The sequence below is a fragment of the Eublepharis macularius genome, chromosome 4 (genome assembly GCF_028583425.1).
Source record: "Eublepharis macularius isolate TG4126 chromosome 4, MPM_Emac_v1.0, whole genome shotgun sequence".
NCBI lineage: Eukaryota > Metazoa > Chordata > Lepidosauria > Squamata > Eublepharidae > Eublepharis > Eublepharis macularius.
The window spans coordinates 168,056,340-168,082,858 of NC_072793.1; the positions used below are offsets into that span (position 1 = coordinate 168,056,340).

The window sequence follows — 26,519 nt, forward strand, 5'->3', positions numbered from 1 at the left end:
CTTGAAGATGCCACAACAAGACACTGTTGTATTCACTAATACTCTTGGGGAATGCAGAAGTGTTTGATATATGGAGTTGCATGTGAAGGGACAAAATTAGCACTGGGATTTGATTAGGTGTTATTCTTTGGGATGTTATCTTCTTTGGGTGCTCCATTGTTTCTGGTGAGTGGTTATTTCAGAAGGGGGTGGGTGGGTAGTTAATCATAACTATGTTTTTTGCAAGAAAATGCCTTTTTGGGATTGTTTCCTAGTGAACTACAGAAATAGTGGCCCAGCTTTGCTCTCTAGCCACAAGATAACAATCTCAGTCTTCTCTGCTTCCCACAACAGCTAATTAGATGGCCCCTGGAAGTCCACAAGCAGCGCATGAAAGCTATGGCCCTCCTCTGTTCAACAGATATACAGAAATAGATTGCTTCTGAACATGGAGGTTCCATTTAGCTGTCATGATTGTGGATTGAACTGGCATGATAAAACAGCTAAGAGATTAAAGGTGCAATCCTATGCAAACTTTCCAGGGAGGAATTCAGAAGAAAACCTAAAGTAGCAAAAATTGCCAGTACAAACAAGGCCTTTGTCTGGTCACCTTTAAACGCTGTTTAAACTAGAGACTGTTGCTATACCCTGTGGAAGTGAGTTCACTGAGTCAACCACTTGCCTTTCTGCATGTCAGGTTACATTGCAGCCAAGCCAGTAAGAACAGCAAGTAACCGTTCTAATGCAGCAAAAAGAGGCAGTTTCTTATCAGGTTAACATTAAATTGTTTACTTCACTGGTAGTTTGCTTTTCTTGTTGAGATTCAAGGCAGATTACAGAATTAGAAAAAATAGCTAACATCTCTGAAATAGAGTGGTGGTAAAAAGAATGTGCAATGAGGTAGAATTATTCAGGGGGTTATTTCAAAAGGAAATAGGATTGTAGCTTTACCATCTGAACAGGTTACCCAATTCCCCCTACCTTTATATTGTTCATTGGCTGTATTATAGTGTTTTTATTGAATTGCTTTTTGCAATCACGTTTTATTGCACAAGCCGGTCTATTGCATTGTTTTCTGATTCTATAATCCACCTGTATCCTCAGCAAAGAAGGCAAACTATAAATGAAGAAAGTAAATAAAGCAAATTCTAGTGTGTGTCACATCAAAAACAAAACAGGAAACTTGTAACATGGTTAAGATTAACAGGGTGTTATTCCAGAATGAACTTTATAGTAACGCACTCTATGTGGGACTTCCCTTGAAGTCATCTTGAAGACTCCAGTCGGTACAGAATGCTGCTGCTCGATTATGAGTGGGAACTAGATGGAGCATACATATTACTCCCATTCTGCAGTCGCTCCATTGGCTGCCCATGATTTAGCAGGTTCAGTTCAAGGTACTGACTATAACATTCAGAGCCCTATATAGTCTTAGACACTGAGAGCCAGTTTGGTGTAGTGGTTAGGAATGTGGGACTCTAATCTGGAGAGCCGGGTTTGATTCCCGGCTCCTCCACTTGAAGCCAGCTGGGTGACCTTGGGCTAGCCACAGTTCTCCGGAGCTCTCTCAGCCCCACCCACCTCACAAGGTGTTTTGTTGTGGGGATAATAATGGCATACTTTGTAAACCGCTCTGAGTGGGCATTAAGTTGTCCTGAAGGGCGGTATATAAATCAAATGTTATTATTATTATTATATTGACAGGATCTCCTCTTTTCCTATGCTATACACTGCCAGTTTCCTTCATCTGAACAAAGCCTTCTATGGCTACCACGCTGCATATGGGCAAGAATGTGTTTGCATTCTCTGTTGTGGCCCACCACCTGGTGGCATGTGGATATCAGGGAGGCTCCCACACATCTGTCATTCTGCAAACTGTGTAAAACAGTATTATTCAAGAGGACATTGTTATACATAGCATAATAATAAAGTGATGTCAAGTCACAACCAATTTATAGCAACCCCTCATGGGGTTTTCAAAGCAAGAGATGAACAGACCCTTCCCCTGCTTGGCAATCCTGGTCTTCCTTGCGGATCTCCCATCCAAGTACTAACTATGGCTCGTGTATAGCAGAACTCAATTTTACACCTGTTGAAATTTCGCCTGTCTCAGAGCAGTCGAAGAATTAAAAGGGGTGCGGGTGGCAGCCTGCTTGCTTTGTTCTTGAACTGCCTGGGGATCTGGCATCTGTGGGTTACTAATCCACTCTTTCTCGCCACCAGATGGCTCTGGGTATCTGTTCAGGGGGGGAAACAGACGGAGGCGGCAACTCTTGGTCCAGCCACGCTTCTTCCGACGCTAGATTCTCTATCCGGGCACTGCCCATGTGGACGGTGTCTCCCGCCCTCATCCCGGGCATAATTAAAAGAAGGCATGTGCACTCCGCACAATCCTGCAAACCAGTTGGGCAGATCCCGCCACTCTTCAAAAAGACGAAGGCCCAGAAGACAAAACTGTTTTGAATCTGGAGGAAGAAAACAACCCGCAGCCTCCCTTCTGTGCTTCATTGTTTTAATCCGGTTTCTGGAGTAGAAAAGTTGCCTCCGTCAGAGGGCAAGCCCTCTCCTTGCAACGGACCCTGGGAAATGTAGTCTTAGGGGTGTGCAAAGGCTAGCCCGCCGGAGATCTCGAGGTCGGCCTCCCTCATGGAACTACAGCTTCCAGAGTTCCTCGGGAAGGGAAGCCAGTGGGTGTCTAACCGGTTTAAGTTTGCAATTTAGACAATCCTCCCAAGCGTTAGAGGTTGGCCTCGGGAGCTGATCTGCAAGGTTGTCGGTATTTATTTTTCATTTTAAAACAGAGAGCACCCGCCCTTACGCCTGTTTGGAAAGCCTGTCTGGCGGTGGGAGGAAATGAACTTTGCACATGATCAGAGGCAATAGATCGTGCCACTTTCCAGGGAAGCTTCCTCGTTTCTTTGATGGGAGGGAGGAGGAGGAGTTGGGGATTGATAATGCAAACGATGGGGCGGTGCACTCTGCACATGCTCAGAAGGATCCTGGTCTTTCCTATTGCATCAGCTTCTGGAAGGCCTTCCTTCTCCAGAGAGTGTGTGTGTGGGGAGGAGGGGTGCTTTGCACATGCTCAGAAGCATTCTCTTCTCAACTGATTGCATCACCCTTTTACTCGCAAAAAGCCTTTTCTCAGAGGCTGGGGAAAGGAGGTTGCGCTTCTTAATAGGTGTGTGCATTCTGCACATGCTCAGAAAGATTCTGTCGGGTTTTTTTAATTTCCGCTTTACCTTTTTTCTGAATGGTCCTTGGGGTGCGTTGGTTGCGCAGGGAAAGGGGAGAACGCGCTCTGTGCATTCTCAGAGGAACGCTTTCCTGTCCCAGCAACACGTCCTGTGCTGCTGAGGATCGCCTTGTCGGGGTCGGATTTCAACCGTGGCCAGCGTAGGAAAACATTTTTTGAAAGCCTTTAATGATATCCTTGAAGTCTTTTCAAACTTCTCAGTCTCCTTACCCCTTGTTCCATCCCACTGAGAAGATTGTGCTGTTAGCTGTATTCTCCCCCCCCCCCAATCCAGTCTCAAAAAGCCAAAAATCTCTATTTCTTTCACACCCCACTCCTTTCTGCTTCTTTCTCTCCCAACAGGAACGCAGCAGTCTTTTGTGGGAGATCAGCCGGTCTTAACCATGGACAGCGAAAAAGGGAACGCTCCAGAGGAGGTCATGCAGGTACTGGTCTAGGAGGTGCAGAGGATCTGTGGGTAACAGAGCAGATTCCTGAATCCTGATAGGCTAGCATCATAACAAGATTGCTCTGTTCTTATTATGAATGAGTGTAGAACGTTTACAAGACGAATGGGCAGTGGTTTAGTGGGTAGAGCGCCTGCTTTGCATGTGGAAGTTCTGGGTTCAATTCCTGATGTGTTCCGTGAAAAAGATTTCTGCTAGTAGAAAAGATCTTTCTCTGCCTGGGTCCCAGGAGAGTTGCTTCCAATCGGAATAGACCGTATTGGGCAGTGTGGATCAGTCAGCTGACCTGGTATAAGTCTGGGCAGTACACCAGAAAATAAAACGTGCACCAGTCATTTCTGCTCTTGTGCATCTGCAGAGGAATTTTGCCAGGCAAGCGAAGGAAACTTATCCCTGCGCTGACCTACTACTATTAAAATGTTGAAAATGGAGTGCGTTTCTGTCTGGTGCCTTTCTATTCTTCCAAGAAGCTTGGGGCAGTGGATGTGGTTCTCCCTACCCCATTTTATCCTTACAATAACCCTGTGAGGTAGGCTAGCCTGAGAGAATGTGGCTTGCCCGTAATCACCCAGCAAGCTTCCGTGACAGAGTAGGAATTTGGATCTAGCTCTCTCAGTTCCTGGTCTGACACTCTTAACCGCTGCACAATACTGCCTCTCCCTGGCTTAGCGCTCCAAGGGCACCTCTTTTTGCAGTCTTTGGAAAGGGGCCAAGGCTAGTTGATAGGCCCCCTGCTTTGAAAGCAGGACATCTTGGGTACAATCCTTGGATCATTCAGTTACAAGGATCTTGAGAGCAGGTGATGAGAAGGGCCCTTCTCTGAGACTTGTTCACCTTATTTAAGAGGCAGAAGTTCATCAGGACAATCTCTTCCCAGCACACAGGTGAACTGATGCACTTCTTGGATTGTCTGCCTGTATCAGCAAATTAAAAGGAAGTTGGTGGGGTAGCTGGGGGGAGTTTTAGTTTTGAGGAAGTTCTGTTTAGGATTTGTGGTGAAAGGGGATGAACTGCGCATGTTTGAAGTGTGGGGACTCATGAGAGCTCTACCTTGTACTCAGATTATTACCTTGGCCTTAAATCCCTCTTGTCCCGCTGGCCAATACTGTGTTTTGAACAGGGGCCCAAACTCTTCAATTAATTAATTTATTTAAAACATTAATTAGTCATCTTTCTGTCTTGCAGGAATTCAAGGCAGCTTACAACATAAGTAAAATAATAATCCTAAAATGAATAAAAACAAAAAACCCTGAGTCTCGTGTTCAGGGGTATACTGTCTCTGCACATGCAGGTTCATTTTGGTTGTGTTGGATGTTAGCAGGGACTTCCAGAAGTTGAGGTTGAGTATGTGGAAGTTGTTTTGGATGAGTAGAGCTGAAGGCCTGATAGGAGTAGCTGGGGGGGCTTATAGGAATCACACCCACTTCTTGGAAGCACCAGCCACCACTACTGTGGGAGGTGCGCAAGAGGTTATGAAAGCCAAATTCCTCCCTGGTTCTTTGTCTCTAGCAACTAATATTCAAGAGGTATACTACCTCTGAACATGGAGGTTCCATTTAGTTTTCAAGGCTCATGGTCCTAGTTAAATGGATTTCTTCTCTTGTTTAAGAACTTAAGAGAAGCCATGTTGGATCAGACCAGTGGCCCTTCTAATTTATTTATTTTATTTATTTACGTTACTTATAATCTGCCTTTCTCAGTGAGACTCAAGGCAGATTACACAGTGTGAGTCGGTACAGTCAATCTCAAAGACATTTCAATAAACATGTAATGGATCTAAGCCTTTTACTGAGTCAGATCATAGGTCCATCAAAGTCAGTATTGTCTACTCAGACTAGCAGTGGCTCTCCAGGTCTGAGGCAGAGATCTTTCACCTCACCTACGGCCTGATCCTTTAAACTGGAGTTGCTGGGGATTGAACCTGGGACCTTCTGCATGCCAAGCAGATGCTCTAACATGCAGCCACTGCCTCTTCCCAAATGACGCGTCAGTATTCAGAGGCTGTCTCTCTATTTCTCCATAGCATGGGGGGAGGGGGAGCAAGGGCGCACACAGGAGGTGGTTTCAACCTCTATGCTCTCCAGGGACATCTGATTGGCCAATGAGTGAAGCAGGTTGCTGGAATAGCAACAACAACATTCGATTTATATACCGCCCTTCAGGATGACTTAACACCCACTCAGAGCAGTTTACAAAGTATGTTATTATTATCCTCACAACAATCCCTCTGTGAGGTGGGTGGGGCTGAGAGAGCTCCTAGAAGCTGTGACCAACCCAAGGTCACCCAGCTGGCTTCAAGTGGAGGAGTGGGGAATCAAACTTGGTTCCCCAGATTAGAGTCTCGTGCTCTTAACCACTACACCAAACTAGAATGATCTATTGGGTAGTTTCTATGATGATATGTCAGTCATAGAATTCAGCATTTCTTCAGCTCTCTATTGGATTTCTGCTGGTTTTTAAATCTTTGCAAATTTGCTTAAGAACAGCTTGTAAGTTGGATGTTTGCATTCAATATAATGCAAAATGAAGACCGGCATAAGCTTTCAACAGTGTATGCTGGGCTTTTCAGTAAAGAACTTGAGAGCATAAATTGTATAACCAGGAACTTATTTGATTAATGAGAACCAGAGCATGTAGTGGTTGAAGTGCCAGATTAGGAGAGGGCCTGCTCGTCTAAGAGACCTACTTGAGACAGGGTATTCCTAAAAAACAGCCATAGGGAAACTTTAAAATCTTTTTGGTCGAATTTTAGCAACATGCTAGCCTAGCGATACTCACTTTGTTGCTCTTTGACGTGTTACCTTTCCTGAGCACTGTTCGCTAATGTGGCACCTGCCCCATATTTCAGGAAAGCGGGGAAGGCCATTGCTTGGGGGCGGGGCGGGGCTTGTTGGTAATTGGTTCCCACCTTGAAACAGCTGCTGCCTGAGAAATGGGTGAGCTGTGAGCCTCCCTGAGGTGTAGGTCTCATGCCAGGGATGGGAGTGAATGTGGCTTTTTGGTTGAGAGTGACTGTCAGTCTGGCTTTCAGCAAACTGGAGTGAATCCCACACTGCTGAGTAGATTCTGCCTCTGGGATTCTCCCCTTTCCAGAGTCCAGTCCTCTGACTGAAAGGAAAAACCTAAGTTCGTTGGGAAAACCTTGTTTTGCCAGCCATTAATCACACCGTGTTCTAGTTATAAAGTGTTAAAATCAGGCTAACAAGAAAAAAATTAGATAGGAAAGAATCAAGGATACACAAATCTCCCAGGCATAAGCAAAACATATTAAAAATAAGAGTGTACATGACTGTCAGTCCCTGGCATTTAGGTCCCTCTAGCCCTCCACAGTTAACACGCAGGTGTTCCAGTTGAAGTAGCTTTATTGAGATCCATACAGTACAGATGTTCACCCAAAGGTGGCAATTGGCAGAAGTGACAATTCAAACACAGGCATTGCTAATTATAGGGAAACTTCCCACCCTTTGGTGTCTATTGACATTCTGGCATGAAACCCCAAAGAAGTTACATGGGAACGGTTTAGTTTAGACTAAAGGGAGTACAAAGGAAAATAACCCAGTCTCTGGAAAAAGATACAATGTTCGCTGCTAGCAGCTCGCCTCAAGGACATTTGCTGGAAAAGTGAAAGTACATATTTTCAACAGATAACGGAGAGGCCCCACTGGATCTCCTGCAATTAATGTTAGCAGTTAAAACACTCTCAGATGACATACACAGTATACAGAATAGAATTCTGGCACACAGCACTGCTCAGTACCAAACGCATAATACAATAATGGCAGGTATGCTGGCATACATGACAATGACATTCCTATTCTATCAAAATTGGATTTAAGGATGAATCAGATTTCTAAGTCTCTTACCTCCAAATCATTTGCAGAAAAGAAGTAACGTCACTAAGTCCAGATCTCAGAAGTTTGTATCACAAGGCACTAAGAGTGTATATGTTTATTTACATTTTTTATGGTCTGCCTGTCTCACTGAGATTCAAGGTGGCTTACCTTGTGTAAAACCAATGTAATCAAATAGCATGCGAGATCTAAGAACAATGCGATAGGACTAGGATTACAAAAATTATAAACAGTGCAAAAAAGGTGTCCAATGTGATATATAGAGAGTGTGTGGTAGGTGCCGTAAAGTCACTCCAACCTATGGCGACCCTTTGAATGAAAGACCTCCAAAACGTCCTATCATTAACAGCCTTGCTCAGATCTTGGAAACTGGTAGGCGTGGCTTCATTTATTGAGTCAGGCCATCTTGTTTTAGGTCTTCTTCTTTTCCTACAGTCTTCCACTTTTCCTAGCATTATTGACTTCCCCAGAGAGTCTCGTCTTCTCATGATGTGACCAAAGTATGATAACCTTAGTTTTTGTCATTTTAGCTTCTAGGGAGAATTCAGGCTTGATTTGATCTAGAACCTACTTATTTGTCTTTTTGGCCATCCATGGCAACTGCAAAACTCTCCTCCCGCATTACATTTCAAATTAATCAATTTTCTTCCCGTCAGCTTTCTTCATTGTCCAACTTTCACATATATACATAGTAATGGGGAATACCATAGTTTGGATTATCTTGATCTTGATTCCCAGAGAGACATCTTTATTTTTAAAGATCTTTTCTAGTTCCCTCAAGGATGCTTTTCCAAGTCTCAATATTCTTCTGATTTCCTGGTTGCACTCTCCCACATTTTGGTTGATGATTGAGCTAAGGAATAGAAAATTTTGAACAATTTTAATTTCCTCATTGTCAGCATTAAAATTGTGTAATTCCTTATTAGCCATTACTTTTGTCTTCTTGAGGTTCAGCTGTAATCCTGCTTTGGCGCTTTCTCCTTTAACTTTCATCAGTAGTTGTTTCAAGTCTTCACTATTTTCTGTCGGTAACATGGTGTCATCTGCATATCTCAAATTGTTAATGTTCCTTCCACCAATTTCCACTCCACCTTCTTCTAAATCTAATCCAGTTTTCCTTATGCTGTGCTATGCATAGGGGTTGGACAGGTAGGAAGATAATATGTACCCTTGTCTGACACCCTTGCCAACTGGAAACCACTCTGTTCCCCCATATTCTGTCCTGACAGTAGCCTCTTGTCCAGAGTACAAGTTCCTCATCAAAACAATCAGATGCTGTGGCACCCCCATTTCTTTTAACACCATCCATAGCTTTTCATGACCCGCACAGTCAAAAGCTTTTCTGTAATCTATAAAACATAGGCTGATTTTCTTCTGAAATTCTCTAGTATGTTCCATTAGGCATCGTAAATTTGCAATGTGATTTTTCCGAAGCCAATAGAGAGAATGCATATGCATAAAAAACATGTTTCTGATAAGTTCTTTTTTTTATGATGTTTCTCTGAGCATACGAATAATACTCTTTAAGTGGGGATGATAATGGCATACTTTGTAAACCGCTCTGAGTGGGCATTAAGTTGTCCTGAAGGGCGGTATATAAATGTTATTATTATTAAAACCCTGAAAGTTACATTCTGACTGCTACTTAGTGTTCTCTTTCCTGGGATTTATGCCGGCAAGACAACCAGCTATTCATAAGCCATTGTAACAAACAACAGAACTAGTTCAGTATGGCTAAATGATTCTTTCTCAAGGATATTATCAGTACTGGAGCAGTGAGTGAAAATGTGTGATTGTGACTTTATAGGTAGTCTTACATGCAGATTTCAGGCCTACTCACATATGTCAAAAGGCACCGAGAGACTATATAGAGTGTCAAGCTTCCGGTCCCTTAGTCAGATCTGACTAAGGGAGCTGTGACTCTTAAAAGTTTATATCCTGAATATCTTGTTGGTCTTTAAGGTGTTACTCGACTCAAATCTTGCTGTTCTACTGCAGACCAACATGGCTACCCACCTAAACAATACAGAGCATGTGCTGGCAAACCATGTTTCTGCTTAATTGTCTATTTCATTGTGTTCTTCTGAGCATACAAATGAAACTCTTAAGAGAAACTCTGAAAGCTACCTTCTAACTACCAGCAGTGTCATTTTTCTGTTTGCTGGGATTTATGCTGGCAGACAACCAGCTCTTCCTGAGATGGTACTCCAGAAGTGCCCGGCACTAGCTGAATAACTGTACATTAGAATAATGCATTTGTTACGGGAAGTCCAAAGAAGATCCAATAATACATTACTATTCAGGCTAACTTATACTAACTTACAACTTTTTAAAGGCAAGGCCTATAGTTACATACATTCTGCATAATGTACAAGACTAACATTAAATTTCATAACATTCTGGCCATCGAAAGACTGAGCAAAGAAAAATCTCACTGAAGCTGTTGTTGTGGGAAGTTGTGATGGCCTTTAACACTCTCAAACACCATCATTTTTTGCCTCACAAAGGTGAATTTGTCCTCCATTCCAATGAATGAATGAGTGCTTTGCATATGAGCAAAAATGGGCTTGGCAAAGACACACAGGGGGAAAACTTGCCTGCTTCTCTGTGAATAGGCAGCATTAGGTTTAGTGGAAGAGCTCATAAGTAGACTTTTCTGTATAAGTTTATAAATAGTCTGATGCAGTAGGAATGGGGAACTAGTTTCAAATTCCCAACTCATCCAGAAACCTGGCTGAGTGACCTTAGGCCAGCTGTTCTCTTTCAGTCTAGTCTACCTCACAAGGTTGTTGTGAAGATAAATATCAGAGCGGACAACGGCAGCTTCTTGGAGAATGGGGAAGGATAAAACTCCTAATAGATTAAGAGCTTCTTTATTTGATTAAAATCTTTTATTCCATCTTTTTTCACGTTTATATCTAGAAGAGTAAAATAAGCTGACCATAAATAACCGTACATTACATGCAGTGAGACAAGCAAGAGTATAAATGTGACAACTGATAGAAAAGTCCTTTCTAACAGAAGCCTCCATACTTCTTAATTACAGATGAACTTCAGATGAGCGTCTACATTTAAATATAATTCAAAGTTTCATCCTTAACAGATTCATCCAGCTCAATCCTATTCTAATATATAATAAACAGATACCATATCTTTTTAAATTTAATTTGTGGCATAGTTCTGTATACTCTCCAGAATTTCCTGTATGCAGTTATTTTATCCGTAAGTATCATAAACTAGAAGCCGTTTGTCAGTCTCTGGTATCTTTTTATTCCATTTTAAAAGGGTTCAAAGCAAAGATTTCATAGAATCATAGAGTTGGAAGGGGCCTTACAGACCATCTAGTCCAACCCCTGCCTAATACAGGAACAGCCTAAAGCATCCCTGACAAATATTCGTCCAACTGAAGACTGCCAATGAGAAGAAAACCACCACATCCCTAGGGAGCCAATTCCACTGTTGAATTATTCTTAACGTGAAAAAGTTTTTCCTAACTTCCCTTCCCTTCTATAGTTTAAACCCATTGTTTCAAGTCCTATCCTTTGTTGCCAACAGGAACAGCTGTCTTGCCTTTAAGTAACAGCCTTTAAGAGAGCAATCAGGTCTCCCCTCAGCCCTCTCTTCTCCAAAGTGAACATTCCCCGGTCCCTCAGTCCTCATACGACTTGATCTCCAGGCCCCTGATCATCCTGGTTGCTCTTCTCCACACCCATTCCAATTCGTCCACATCCTTTTTGAAGTGAGGCCTCCAGAACGGCTCACAATACTCCCATATTTGTATAACTGATAGCTGTTTTTATTGGAAACTACTTCTGCAGGCCAAGATCCTTTGGGATATACATTTGTTAAATAAAAGACAGTGCTAGCCTTGATAAACTAAAGGTGCTGAATCCAGCAGTACTCACCGTGTGGCTCACAGAGAGCTGAATTTCATTTACTGTCAAGAAGAGCCACAGAACTACTGTATTCCCTGTGTTCCACCTCACCAAACTCACAAATACAATAATATAAAATACAACTACTAATATTAAATATGTAATTAATAACCATATTTAATATTTATATATTTACATACCAAGAGCCCCGTGGCGCAGAGTGGTAAGCTGCAGTACTGCAGCCCAAGCTCTGCTCACGACCTGAGTTTGATCCCGGCAGAAGCCGGGTTCAGGTAGCTAGCTCAAGGTTGACTCAGCCTTCCATCCTTCCAGGGTCGGTAAAATGAGTACCCAGTTTCCTGGGAGTAAAGTGTAGATGACTGGGGAAGGCAATGGCAAACCACTCCATAACAAAACGTCTGCCAAGAAAATGTTCTGATGCGATGCTCACTCCCCCTCTTCCATGGGTCAGTAATGACTTGGTGCTTGCACCTTTACCTTTACCTAACTAATAACCATTTTACTGACCAGAGTACCTCTCTGCATGTAGGATTGTCTTTCTCCCCCCCCCCCTCTTGAATTTTAGCCAGCCCTTGTGCCTCTGGACTAGGGGAAGGGCTTCCCTCCCTGCCTCCCTTGATCACGTTCCTGGAATATGAGGCAGGAGCCAGGTGGGGTTACAGTGCTGAGAAGAGTCACATGTTGCTCCCGAGCCACTGAATGAGTATTGCTAGGCTGAATCAGTCTAAGGCCCTTCCATGTGAACAAACCATAGTTTAGCAGCGTAGAATCTGCTTGGCGTGCAGAAAGCCCTGGGTTCAGTCCCCAACATTTCCAGTCACAGAGGAGACCCTGGAGAGCCGTTGCTGGTCAGGGCAAACACAGACTGGCTTTGTTGGACCAAACTAACTTGGCAGCTTCCTATGTGTTTTGTGTGTGTGTGAAGAGATTTGACATGACCTTCCCTCCTTTTTTTCTCTCTTCCTCATCCATCAGGAGGTGTCAGAGGAGCATCTGACTGAACTTAAAAAAGAGAGAGCGCATGAGGGAGGGCCTGAGGAGCTGATCGACCATGAGGAAGAGGAAAAGGAGCGCGTGACAAGCGATGAGCTGGTGGTACGTATTTCAGTGGCCTGGTTCTGGTACGTTGCGTTCATTTGTAAGAGAAGGATTTGAACCCAGTCCTGGCTCACACCATATTTCTCCCTTGAGTTCAATAGAGATGCCCCAGAAAATTGGAAAACTCTGAATATTGGCTGTATCACTAACTGGAGGGTTTGTATGTGTGCATGTGCATGTATGTAGTGAAGGGGGTTGAGCTTGCTGAGACAGCGCAAGGTGTGGGGAAGGACTCATAAAACCCACATGCATGCACTCCAGGTTTGAATCTAGTTTAACTTCCAAACCCGTTTAATATCTAGACCATCTGACCAAGGAATTCACATGGCCTGGTCTGTGTGCGCCACAGGATGAGGAAGTCAAGTGGAACTTCAGGCTTCAAGTGGTAGATGCCAGTTTTGAGTGACCGCCTGTCTACCAATTCCCTGCAAGTAGAAAAGTGGCACTGCAGAAAGTAGGCTGTGCTAGAACTGATTTCCCTAACATGCTAGCTTGTTTACATCCAGGGACTTGTATGTATTTATTGTTAAGATAGAGCTGTGTTGTAAAAGGGCATGTCCCAGTTGTACTCTGACAGCAGTCCATCCACTTTGACAGTGAAAAGTGACATCAAGTTACAGCTAATTTAGGACAAGCCCATAGGGCTTTCTTTCTGCATCTACCTCAAATCAAACCAGAATTCTCCCTAGAAGATAAAATGATGAAACTGAAGCTATCTTACCTTGGTCACATCATGAGAAGACAAGACTCACTGGAAAAGACAATAATTCTGGGGAAAGTGGAGGGCCACAGGAAGACCCAGAATGAAATGGGTTGACTCAATAGAGGAAGCCGCAGACTCCAATTTGCAAGATCTGAGCAAGGTTGTTAATAAGAAGGCATTTTATTAATTTATTTATTCGTTTATTTATTTATGTCATTTATAGTTCACCTGTCAGGTCTTGCCAGGTCAATCCCCAAGCACTTCACTGCAGACACTCAAGTGTAGGAGTTAAAGTTACTTTATTAAAGAGATCTATCAGTCCGCACACGTTGGATAATGCACTTTCAACGCACTTTATCAATCGTTTGAGGTGGATTTTTTGTTCCGCACACGAAAAAATCCGTTCCAAATGATCTGTAAAGAGGATTGGAAGTGCATTATCCAACGTGTGCGGAATCACTCAGTATCAAGATACTCGGACAGTAGCATTGGCAGAAGTGATGCAAAGTGGACAAGCAATGTTAATTATAGGGGGATGTTCCCGCCCCTGGGACAGAGAGACCATTAGGGTTTTGGCGCAGTGTCCAGGATCTAGGAGAGATGGGAGAAGGTGGGGAGGAATGAGCTCATTCCAGTTCTCAGGGAGGATGATACGGCTCCAGCCAGCACTCCAAGGCCACGTTCCCAAGCCGGCTGGGAAATCGAAAGCAAAACACCTGCAAGATAAGCAGCTAACAGCCAAGCAGCAACTATGTCCCCTCTACACATTCTCAGAGGTTCAGAACATTATGCAGAAAGACAATCATGGCAGATATGGTGGGGTGTATCTGACACCGCCTTTCTCAGTGGGACTCAAGGCGGATTACACAGTGTGAGATTAGTACAGTCAATTTCAAGGCCATTTCCATAAACAATGCCATAGGGTAAATAAACACAATTTTACAAAGACATAGCTTTAGTAAGAATCCAATACAGAGCTGAAGAAAGGCTGAAACAGAACGCAGGCAATTCTAGGGCTGACATTAGGCCACATGAAGCACAAGTAGCTCATAGGAGCACATATTTAAGACAATAGGTAGTATGTAAGGCAACATAGTGGTGAAGTCTATGGTCCTTAACTCATTAGTGAAGCGTCTGAGAACTCCTCCCTACAATACAAAAGCCTTTTTGAATAATTCAGTTTTGTATCGTTTGCAGAAAGCTAGGAGAGTGGGGGCTGTCCTGACCTCCTCAGGCAGGCTGTTCCACAGGGCAGGGGCCACCACAGAGAAAGCCTGTGTACGGGCTGCTGTTGATTTTGCCCATGTGCAGGGTGGCACCTGCAGGAGACCCTGTTCAGATGAGCCAAGCTGCCGTGGAGGAACATAGGGAGGGAGGTGGTCCCATAGGTATGCCAGGCCAAGGCCATGAAGAGCTTTGTAAATGATAACCAATACTTTGAACTGAGCGCAGTAGCTGATAAGTAGTTGTTTGGGAGTTGTTAATTCACAGGGTTGCCATAGGTCAGAAGCAACTTGAGAGCAAATAACACACACAACTGCAACTCTGGACTTCATTGGTCTCCCATCCAAGTAGTAACCCAGAGCTGACCCTGCTTAGATCTGATGAGATCAGGGTAGCTCAGCATGCAGGTGAGGGCTCCATCCCCTTTACCACCTCCAAAGTCATAGTGTGTCTGAATTAACTTTTCCTGAAAAATGAAATCCCCAGACTCTGAGGCCACACCAGGTCGTCTACTATGTTCAGGAGCCCTTCCTTCAGTTTGCAGAAGACCTTGTTAAAAGCTGAATAGGTGTAAGACAGCATCTATGTAACACTTGGCAAGTGATTTCTTTGTTCTTGGCCGAGATTAAGGCTGTGGGTTCTGCTGTCTGGTTATCCTTAAAACAACCTCATAGAAACTAACAGTGCAATCCTAAGCAGAGTTACACTAGTCTAAGCCTATTGAAATCAATGGGCTTAGACTGGAGTAATTCTTTTTAGGATTGCACTGCAAGAGTCTCTTTGGCTGAATTAAAACACTACACCAACCACTAGGTCACAGGATTACGTGGTAAGCATTCACCATTCACAGGGCTCAACTTTCTTACTTAAGGAAAGGTCAGAAGTTTGTTCATTCCAAGGTCAGTGTGAAAAGCTTGTATTCCCCAGCCAATAATCACCCAGTATTATAATTAAAAACTGTTATTTAAAAGTAATAATTTGTGAAATGATTAGATAACAGATTATACTGTCACGTACTTTATTATACTTCACTTTTCTCCCCAGTAGGGACCCAGTGCAGGTTTCATTATTCTCTGCTTGCGACAACCTTGTGAGGTAGGTTAGGCTGAGAATATGTGAATGGCCCAAGGTCACCCAGCAAGCTTCCATGGCAGAGTGCGGGATTTGAATGTGGGTCTTCCAGATCTTAGTTCAACACTAGCCACTACACCACACTGGCTCCCAATACACATATAGCACTGGCATAAATAAAAACAGTTAAAAGTAAATGAGCATACATGACATTCCTATTCTACCTAAATTGGATTTAAGAATGAATTAAAATTTCCACATTTCTTAGCCAGCGATTTTGCAAAAAGAAAGAAGCCTCACTGAAATCCAGATCTGAGAAATTCATATACCGTTGCATGCTGAGAGCTTGTTTAGGGTGTGCTTGTGAAAAAATGTGCTTCTACCAAATTGCCTGATTCTCACCATCTTTACAGCATGACGTTCCTGAGCTTAGAAATGATACTTTACGTTCAGCACAAGTTACCACTTCAGTGCCATTCTTCTTTGTCCTGAGATTTCTGTTGGCAGATAACTGACTGTTCCTGACAAACAATAGAACCAGCTTCTGCTGGCTAAGCAGCTGTCTTTCGGGGAGAATAACTATGAGCTGGAACAGTGAGAGGAAAAATTCCTGTCTGTAACTTCTCAGAGAGTCTTACAAGCAGTTTCTGTGAACTATTGCCATTTCAGGCCTACTTATGCTACCTGAATGAAATCAAACCTGTGAAAAGCTCATACATTCGGTATGACTGCCAGTAAATTCCTTGACAGGATCACAGCGAAGCCACTAAGGGGCATGGACAGCTTAGGCTTGAGGCCTGGTTCACAGGCAACAAAGCGGCAGAAGAAAGGGCACCGCTTCAGACCGCAAGCTGAGGCTGCCATTTTGGAACACTCACTTCTGTTTTAAAAAATAAATAGAAAATTGACACAGTCTACCAAGGGACGGCACAGGGGCAGTTCAGCCTTTCTTCTTGCTGTGCTAGTATTCGGCTTGCATGGAGTTCTTTTTCTGTAAAAGAACTTCCAGTGCTGGAATTCCACACACACCCCAAGTCTGAAAAGCATTCGGCTGCCTCATTCCCTCGCACAGACCAAAACAAAGCACAGACAGATTTTTGTGAACATGCTTTTTTCTTTCCTTTTCCTCCCCTTCCTTGTTGCAGGAGAAGCTGACTGGTCTACCCAAAAGGAGAGACGACAGGCTTAATGCAGAAGAAGAGGGCAGCAGTGAAGAATTAGTGATAGAAGATGAGAGAGAGGAAGAACACAGAAACGACAATGAGGTTTTGGTGGGTTCCTTTGGGGCAACTGCCACATTTCACTAACCATGCCCCTTCCCACCTCTACTTATATCCTACCATTCCTCCAAAGGAACTTAGGGTGATATACTGTATACCATGTATAAGATACTTCCTTCCTCACATTGTATTCTCACAACAACCCTATAAGGTAGGTCATGCTGACTGGCTAAAGGTCACGCAATAGTTTTGATGACTAGGGATTGAACCTGTCTCTCCCCAGTCCTAGCCTGACATTTTTTAACCACTGTGCCATGCTGGCTCTTTAAATTGCTTGTAGGGTTGCAAACACAGCACTCAACAATTGTTCTTAAATTTTCAGGGGGGAAAAGAAGGAACACAAGGTTTAACGGTATCCCTGGTGGGCGATGTCCCCTCAGAACAGGTGAGCATAGATATCAAATATCTAGCCTGGAGGAAAGAAGTCTTGAGTGGAGATGTGATCGCGCTCTTCAAATACTTGAAGGGCTGCCCCTTGGAAGAGGGCAAAGGCTTGCTCCAGATTTGACGTAGTAAGTGCAAGTTGTAGATTTTGGTTGAACCTGAGGTTAAATGGCTTGACAATGGAAGCAATTACGGAGGGAGATGATGGCCAAAGTCTTCAGGCAGAGGCTGGACAGCCGTCTCTCTGGGATACTCTAGGATTTCGTGAATTGGCGGTAGGGTAGACTAAATGGCCTCTATGGCTGCTTCCCACTCACCAGGACTCTGTTTTGGCCCAAAACCGTATCACTGAGGTGTAAAACTATTCATTGAATCTCTGAGAATATTGGGATTTTGAAGCATTATTTTAATTCTATTTATCCAAAAGCAATTATTTCCATCCTCTGTGGTACCCAGAAATGCTAAAAGTGCTCACCAGCATTTTTCCTGGGGCCTGCTTGAATCTTGGACATAAAAGCAGGATTCACGTCCAGTAGCATCTTAAAGGCCAACAAGGTTTTCAGGGTATAAGCATTTGAGAGTCAAAGCTCTCTTCATCAGTTACCTGACGACAGAAGCTTTGGCCCCTGAAAGGCTATACCATGAAAATCTTCTTGTCTCTAAGGTGCTACTGGACTTGAATCTTGCTGTGCTACTGTAGACCAACATAGCCACCCACCTGAAACGATGTACTTGGGCATAAAAGGGTTCAGAGTGGAATGGGGGATGGAAATAGGGAGTTGTGAATCACTTCCTGTGTGATGATTGACGAGCAAAGTGCCTGAGCCCACCCAGGCAGGCACATCAAACTAAATAGGAGCAGTCAGTGTGATGCAGTGGCAAAAAAGGCCAATTCAATCCCGGGTTGTATCAAAGGGGCCATTGCGTCGAAATTGCAGGAGGTCATAGCCCCTCTCTATACTGCCTTGGTCAGGCCACACCTGGAGTACTGTGTGCAGTTCTGGAGGCCTCACTTCAAAAAGGATGTGGACAAAATCGAGAGGGTACAGAGGAGAGCGACGAGGATAATCAGGGGTCTGGAGACTGAGCCCTACGAGGAAAGGCTGAGGGCCTTGGGAATGTTTAGTTTGGAGAAGAGGAGATTGAGGGGGGGGCATGATTGCTCTCTTTAAGTATTTGAAAGGCTGTCATTTGGAGGAGGGCAGGGAGCTGTTCCAGTTGGCAGCAGAGGGTAGGACCTGAAACAATGAGCTTAAATTTCATGTACAAAGGTACTGGCTGGATATTAGGAAGAACTTTTCCACGGTCAGAGTAGTTCAAAAGTGGAATCAGCAGCCTAGGGAGGTGGTGAGTTCCCCTTCACTGACAGTTTTCAAGAAGAGGCTGGATGAATATTTGTCAGGGATGCTTTAGGCTGATCCTGCACTGGGCAGGGAGTTGGACTAGGAGGTCTGTATGGCCCCTTCCAACTCTGTGATTCTATGATCATATCTGTATGCCCACAGCTTCAGTGCGCACAGAATTTTTTTATGTCTCTGGGACTGATAGCTTCTCTCTGTGGCCGTGCTGGGAGAAAACCCCTCCCCTTTCTTGAGAAATGAAAACCAAATGATGGCTGATTCCGCACATGTTGGCTAATGCACTTTCAATGCACTTTATTAATCCTTTGAGGTGGGTTTTTTGTTCTGCACACGAAAAAATCCGTTCCAAATGATCTATAAAGAGGATTGGAAGTGCATTATCCAGCGTGTGCAGAATCACTCGATGTCTCTTTACTAAAATGCAGAACTCATCCTGGCTTTCCTCTGAACAGGAAGTTCTTCAGAAGAGCTTAAGGAACGTCACCTTTGCATCTCTTGGGAGTGCCCACAGAAGCACCTGCCTATATTGTTGGAGGATGCATGAATTGGGACCTCCCAGTGTTTTGTGGAGCCTCTCAGTGTTTTGAGACTGGCTCTGTGGCAACCATTTTGTTATTAGTTTACCAATACCACCCCCGTGGTGGCCGTTTCGTGGCAGCACCCGTGGCCCTTTCTCAGACTTACCAAAAAAGTGCCCCCAGGCTTCACAACATTTGGGACACTTGTCTTAGAGCATGAAATATGTCTTTTGTTTTAAAAAGCCATTTTTTAAAAAATCAAAAGAACTTTATGGTGTTAATGTTGGTGATGTCTCTGTTCAAAGGTTTCATTGGATTCAGAAGTAAGAGATTTGGCAACACAGGGTGCAGAAAAGAAGGCTGCTGATGAGGAGAGCGGCAGTGAGGAGGTTGTGGTAAGCTTTCCGCTAAATATAGGTGGCTCGAGCAAGCAAGTCATGCTGCATATTACCGCCAATCCTCCCCCCCCCCTAAGAGTAATCTGACTTTCTGCTATTTGGTGTGCGCATTCCTTTTTGATCCAAAATACAGGATTAGGGGCGCTGTTCTGTATGTCATGTAATGTATGGATTGGCCTACCCTCAGGCAGATAATTGGTCCATCCAGCCAAGTGGACTGGCTTTGACTCACAATTTTGTCATGACCCTTCAAACTACCCCTCAGGCCTTTTTCTTTTTGGACACTGTGAACTTGCTAGGTAAGGGAAGATAGATATATAGGTATAGATATGCTGTTGTTTGTCTCAACATCCGGTGGCAGTGAGTTCCACAGTTATGTGCCATGCCAAGGCGTACTGCCCTTTGCTTGTGTTTTAACCCGCTGTCTTTTCAGTTTTTCTCCATCCGACCCAATGTTTTCTGAAAAGTGATTAATTTTTCCTTATTCATGGCTGATTAAATTTTCCTCTCTCTCCTTTCCCTCCCTTCTTCCCCTAAAGGAGGCTGGAAGCATCGGGAGCAGGTAAGAGCTGGGCATTCTCTGGTCTCTCTTTGCTCATGAAAATCTCTCTTTTATTTGCATGTATATGATCCTATTCAAAAATGTTAAGGGGATCCTCTGCCTTTCAGCCCACCTGGAGGAAAAAGGAATCCAGTTCTCTTGCTAATAACAATCCGTTTCCCTCCTTTGTTTAGTGAAAAAATATACTTTTCTAGTGTGGTGAAGTAGTTAGAATGTTAAGTCTGTGGAAGGGGAGGCCCTAATTTGCATCCCCACTCAGGGTCTAACTAAGCCTTACACTGTTGACTGGTATGCTGGCTCACAACTTCCCTGATAAAATGTAAACTCTCAGGTATTAGGAGTCCTGATTTGGACCAGGGCCAGGCACTTAAGCCTTCTCCACAACGTCATTTTCCAGTTTGCAGAATGACAGAAGTGTGGGAGCCTTTCTGACCTCCTTGGGCAGGCTATTCCACAAGGAGGAGTCCACCACAGAGAATGCACCTGTATGGGCAGTTACTGGTTTTTCCCATTGACCCACACAAATCCAACTCCCACCCTACTGCTGTTGTTACAAAGAACAACAGAGGCTTTGGGAGATTTTCCCCGTTATCTACTCACTCTTGTTTCATTTGATTCAAGAGGCCGGGCTGTGATGTGCAGAAGCGGAGACTGTTGTTTCTCCAGGAAGGGCAAAAAAGAAAAAAAATTCTCTGTGAGGCAGACTCCCCGCCCATCAAGGCACGACAGGGCTGTTGTATATTTTTGTACAGGATTTGGATCCATGACTTCTCTTATTCCAAGCCCAGCTTCACCCGTTTTCAGTTTCTGAATACAAAGACATTTATGCCTCTCCTCATTTTAATTTCTCTCCTTTTTCCATCAGGGAAGATGAAGGTCTCCCTGCCCTGGGAATTGAGGAAATAAGGCAGAAATATGGTGACTTATGTCAGAACAATACAACCTTCCAGGAGATGATGTTGAGCCTCAAAGGTGATTTTTTCCCCATCAGTGGCACTAAACAGAGTTTAGAAGGCACAAGAACAGAATCCGACAAATTAGGCTTGCTTAGAGATTTCCCCTCTTGTGGTCAGCCAGATGCCCCTGTAGGGCTGTAAAGTCGGCTCTTGAGTCAATTTCTTCTTAAAAGGGAAAAGGAAAGCAGCTTTCGGTACAGAAATGTACTTTAAAAACTGCAGGCAGTATTTTGGAAGAGATCCTTGGCATCTCCAGTCAAGAGATGAGGTAGTAGATGGTACAAAAGACCTTGACCTGAGACCCTAGAGAGCTGCTGTCTATCAGAGACTATACTAATCTTGGCAGCCCGGGCATCTGGCTGGGGAAACATACACTGCTGCCTGAAGATGAATTCAGTGACTAGCCAGCCAGTGAGAGTGAATTCAGCCAGTGAGAGCCAGTGTGGTGTAGTGTCGAGAGCCAAGCTACAAGTGACAAAAGGCACAGGTTGGACACTTGTCAGCTTCCCTCAAGTTTTGATGGGAAATGTAGGCAGCTTGGCGGAATGTTGGACAAGTGACTGTTGAAAAGTCCATTGGACAGCAGTCGGAGAGCCAAGCTGCAAGACTGGGATGCCTACATTTCCCATCACAACTTGAGGGAAGCTGACAAGTGTCCGACTAGTGTCAGGCATCACTTGTAGTTTGGCTCCCAGAGTGACAGACTAAGAACTGGGAGACTCGGGTCAGATTCCCTACTCTGCCATGGAAACTCACTTGGAGGGCAGGGACCAGTCACAAACTCTCAGCCTAACCTACCTCACAGAGTTTGTTGTGGGGGGGGGGGATGGAGGAGAGGAGAATGATGTAAGCCACTTTGGATCCCCATTGAGGGGCAAGCCGGGATATAAATGAAGTAAAAATAAAATAAATCCATTTTCAGTTCAAATGTGGGAACGAGCTATGACAGAAGGTCCAGTCCTTAGCATCTCCGGAAAGACCTTTCTCTCTCTCAGAACTCTGCAAAGCATCTGATTCCGCAAAGAACTTGAGCTCTTTGTTATGCAAATGGAAGGCCAGGGTTTGCCATCTCACACCTTGTTAAATGTGAGATTCTGTCTCAAGGGAAAGAATTATGGAAAGCCAAATGGCTAGATAGTTTTCTCTTCCTCTTGAGGCAGGAAGATCAGAACAACTAATGGAGAGTGGGGACAGACTCCCAAGGGAATATATAAATTCCCAGGACACGGGAAAGATGTTCTGTTCCATCTTGTTCTCCTTGGATTAACATTTACCTAGGGAGTCTGTCTTGCCCACATGGTGAGGGACAATGGAGAAAAGTTTCAACTCTGAGGACTTTTATATACTACGACTGAGAAATACTAGCCTATCCTAATTAAACATCATTTCTCAAGTGTAGCGTGAGAGGATTGTGTGTTTCCTTTGTATCCTTGCTCAGCTTGAAACTTGCCAAGACTATGTGTACTCTTTTTAATTCTTGTTTATTAAACTCATATTTTAAATGCTCAAAGCCTTGACCTCTGTAAACACACCATGCCTATTCGGTCTTGCTAGCAAAAGAGTAGTAAGGGGCAGTGGGTAAGTTCACCATCGGTTGAGTGCAGGAGCACAAAAGTGCAATAGGTAGTCCCAGGTCTTTTTTTCTGGGAAAAGAGGTGGTGGAACTCAGTGGGGTGCCCTCAGTGAAAATGGTCACATGGCTGGTGGCCCTGCCCCCTGATCTCCAGACAGGGGAGTTTAGATTGCCCTCCGGAAGGCAATCTAAACTCCCCTCTGATCAGGGGGCGGGGCCAACAGCCATGTGACCATTTTCAAGAGGTTCCGGAACTCCATTCCACTGCTTTCCTGCTGAAAAAAAGCCCTGGGTAGTCCCATGCATTTGCTTGTAGGTGTGAAACAGGACACATGGACATTAGACGGAGACCCTAAATGGCAATACAGGTTCCAAGAACTTGATGTGCCACTCCATTTCCAGTTGTTTTTGGTAAATTCCTCCCCAGAGTAAGAGGAAGGGGCGATGTTGCTCAGTGGAAACTTGAGAGAACCAAGAGGTTTTCTGACCTCCGGGAACCCATAGGAACGTGTTCAGATGTTCATTCCTTCAGACCTATCTATTAAGATCTTCAAAGAGATGCCTTATCTTATGTTAAATGTGTCCCTATTTCTGTTTTATCTCCTTGACCATAGGGATTGATAACTTGACACTGTGTAGAGGATCTGTTCAGCCATCTCAAATGTTTGTAGTCTTTCCTTTTGAATGACCTGTATCTTAATTACCTTTGTTTCTGCAGCTGGCTGGCTAGGGGAGCACAAGGAAGGAGAGCCTTCGTTGGGAAGCTCAGAGCGCCTGCAGCTGAACCGGATGATGTGGGGAGGAGACGAAGTCAGTTTCTCCAGAAGCGAAGGTCAGGCAGGTGCCTCTGAGAGTGGCCTGTTGGAAAATAGAGGGCCGATTTCCATTCCTTTTGGAGGAGGCTTCTTTGATTTCAGCGAGTTCGCAGTCCAGCAAAGTTTTCTCCAAAAAAAAAGCCAAGATATCTCAAAGAACTTTGGGACGAGTCTGAGCCAGGGCTCTCAACTTGGGGGGCCAGAGAAAACCCCAACAGTTGACAAACCTTATCAGTGTAATGAATGTGGAAAGTGCTTTGGGAAGCGGTCAACCCTGAATACGCATGTGAGAACCCACACAGGAGAGAAACCGTACAAGTGCTCCCATTGCGATAAGAGATTCTGCCAGAACTCCCACCTTCAGCTGCATGAGAGGACCCATACTGGCGAGAAGCCCTACAAGTGCCTCTTGTGTGAGAAGAGTTACAACCAGCGTTCAAGCCTCATCATCCACGAGCGTAGCCACACAGGTGAGAAGCCATACACTTGCACAGAGTGTGGGAAGAGCTTCAGCCAGAAAGCCACGCTTGTCCTGCATGAGAAGAGCCATCGAGGAGAGAGACCCTACAAATGCCTCGAGTGTGGGAAAGGGTTCAGTTTGAGTGCGGACCTCATAAGGCACCAGAGCATCCACACAGGAGAGAAGCCATACACTTGCTCCGAGTGTGGGAGAAGCTTCAGCCAGAACTCCCACCTCATGGCGCATATCCGGACCCACACAGGCGAGAAGCCGCATAAATGTCTAGAGTGTGGGAAGGGTTTTAATTGGAGCTCGGAGCTGATCGCCCATGAGCGGATTCATACGGGTGAGAAACCGTACCAGTGTATGTACTGCGAGAAGAGCTTCACCGTTCGATCTAGTCTTAGCAAGCATGAACGAACCCACACGGGAGAAAAACCATACATTTGCCTCCAGTGTGGAAAGGGCTTTATCCAAAGGTCCAGCCTGGTAGCGCATGAGAGGTCCCACACAGGTGAGAGACCTTATATGTGTTTGGATTGTGGGAAATGCTACCGGGAGAGTTCCCAGCTCATTGCTCATGAGCGAACGCACACCAGTGAAAAGCCATATGTGTGCCCAGAGTGCGGGAGCTGCTTCAAGGCTAAGGCTGCCTTGTTTCGCCATCAACGAAGCCACTTGGGTGTAAACTCTTTTATATGTGCTGACTGTGGGAAGATTTTCTCATCAAGTGCAGAGAATCCAGAAAAGTGTCCCGAGTGTGTGAATCTGAGCCTTATGTCGGACCTCTCACAGGCATCTGAAGAGACCTATACGGAGTCAATGGAGGAAGAGAATGATGGAGTTAAAATGTGAAAAAGCCCTCCCTCTCCACCAAAGCTCGTGTCTACTTACAAATGAGAGAATAGCATAAAGGAAGTGAGGCCCGGCTGACATCAGACTTCTTTGGTTGATACGGAAACAGCAGCTAGGACTGTCTAGTCATCAACAACTTTTGAGGAGGCAACGAGGATGGTGGGACAGTTCCCCCTCCCCTTACCATTGGTCACTTCCTCCTTACATTCTCCATTCCCTCCTCCCATTTCCTATCCCTCTGGATCTCTTTCTTATCCCTCCTCCATGTTGGTTTTCAGCAGAGGAGGGGAGAAGGGGGAGGCTGTGGTAGTTGCATAGCAACAGCACTGTGTGATTAGTGCTTCCTCCATCCTTGCCAAAAAAGAAAAGTGGTTTCAGACCCCCCAGGAGGGGAGAAGGGTGTACTTGGAAGAAATGAGGTTAGTGAAACAAGGCCTGTCAGGGTTATGAGGCCGGTTGTATCACCACCCCTGCCTGAAATATGTTTTTGCATTGTGGCACATTTGAGCTGCCAAGCAGGACCTCTTTGCAGGAGGCTGGTTTGGTTGAGATGACCCCCATTTGCTGATCCTTAAGTGGACTATTTATGCAGCCTAAGGCTTTTTAAAAACGAATTCTATCTTCTAGAAATAAGCTATAAAGAGACTTTGGCAGGAATGCACCTGAGGTAGATACACAGCTGGCTACAATGAACTGACCAACACTCAAAGATGGCCGACAGCCGGTCAGCATGAGATTTACTGATGTGTCACACAGGTTTGATTCCACGCGGATGATTTGGGGGTGGGATGTGATCAAAAGGCTGTTAATGGGAAGTTAAATTTAACCTTGAGAGATGGGCTGGCCTGTAGAGGAGTAGCCCAGTCCTAAAGATCTGTTTTAGATGAATTACTGTGGGAAATGAATGCTCTCCCTGCTCCTATTAGCATTTTGACTTGCGTAAGCAGGCTTGGCTTGCCGTACATATTATTTATTTTGTAGATATTATGATCATTCTCTTTGTCAGAATTAGGATGACCTTGTTACTGGAGCATCTCACTTGAACCATGTGTTGCCCACCAGTTGAACTCACTTCTTGTTTCATCCAACTGTGAACTTGAATCGAATTTGGTTTGTTCTATAGATGCAGAAAAATATGGTGGTGGAGTCCTAAAATGGCAGGAGGAACTCGGTAGCTTCAGGGAAAAGGAAACGGCACTTTTGAATAAAACCCCATTTTCAAAAAATGAAATGGAAGTAGAAAAGTAGTAGAGCAGGAAATGAGATGAGCAGTCTCCTTTATATACAACTTTTCTTCTTGCAGGAAGTGTACATTTTTAATACAGGGTCGTTTTAACCCCAAAATTGGAATTCTTCCTCTTGTGCTACTTTTATTTTTTGTATGGAGGTTTTCTGATGTATTCAAAAACGTGTATTTCACCCATCAGCAGTTTGAAGGAGGTACAGTTCATTTGACCTGGACTCTACAAGGTAATAGAATTCTGAGCTGTTCTTTTCTAAACTGAAGGTGGGATGGATATTTTGAATGCTCCCCCATACGAAAAAGAAAAAAGATGCTTCTCTGCGTATAGAAAATAGCACACCAGGGAAGGAGTTGCACTGTGCCTCACTCTTGTGAAGCTGGTGGCTTTATTGCATGCTGTGTGGTTCCTCCCCACCTGCATGTGGTACATTTCAGAATTTCCCCACCATGTTCCGTGTAACAGCAGCCTCCTCTGCATGCCGCAGTAAGAGGTCTGATAACGCTACAAGCATATGGTTGCAGTTCTAAGAATACATTCCTAAGAGTTAAGCCTCACTGAATAAAACTGGAATTACTTCCAAGTAAACCTG

General features: G+C 44.4%; 1 protein-coding gene across 1 annotated transcript; it reads left to right on the forward strand.

Annotated features, from left to right (window-relative positions):
* The first annotated feature begins 2,677 nt into the window (after positions 1–2,677).
* Positions 2,678–26,519, forward strand: LOC129327140 (zinc finger protein ZFP2-like). The gene is made up of 9 exons (XM_054975608.1): positions 2,678–2,748; positions 3,578–3,660; positions 12,404–12,523; positions 16,670–16,795; positions 17,127–17,189; positions 19,373–19,462; positions 20,005–20,027; positions 20,893–20,999; positions 23,275–26,519. Exons 2-9 carry the CDS (start codon positions 3,619–3,621, stop codon positions 24,684–24,686), a joined length of 1,983 nt encoding a protein of 660 aa, XP_054831583.1. The 5' UTR covers positions 2,678–2,748; positions 3,578–3,618; the 3' UTR covers positions 24,687–26,519.

Coding starts and splice junctions, on each gene's coding strand:
- LOC129327140 (XM_054975608.1), top strand. CDS start 3,619: ATGGACAGCGAAAAAGGGAACGCTCCAGAGGAGGTCATGCAG. Junction 3,661..12,403: donor CTCCAGAGGAGGTCATGCAG/GTACTGGTCTAG, acceptor CTCATCCATCAG/GAGGTGTCAGAGGAGCATCT. Junction 21,000..23,274: donor GATGATGTTGAGCCTCAAAG/GTGATTTTTTCC, acceptor TTGTTTCTGCAG/CTGGCTGGCTAGGGGAGCAC.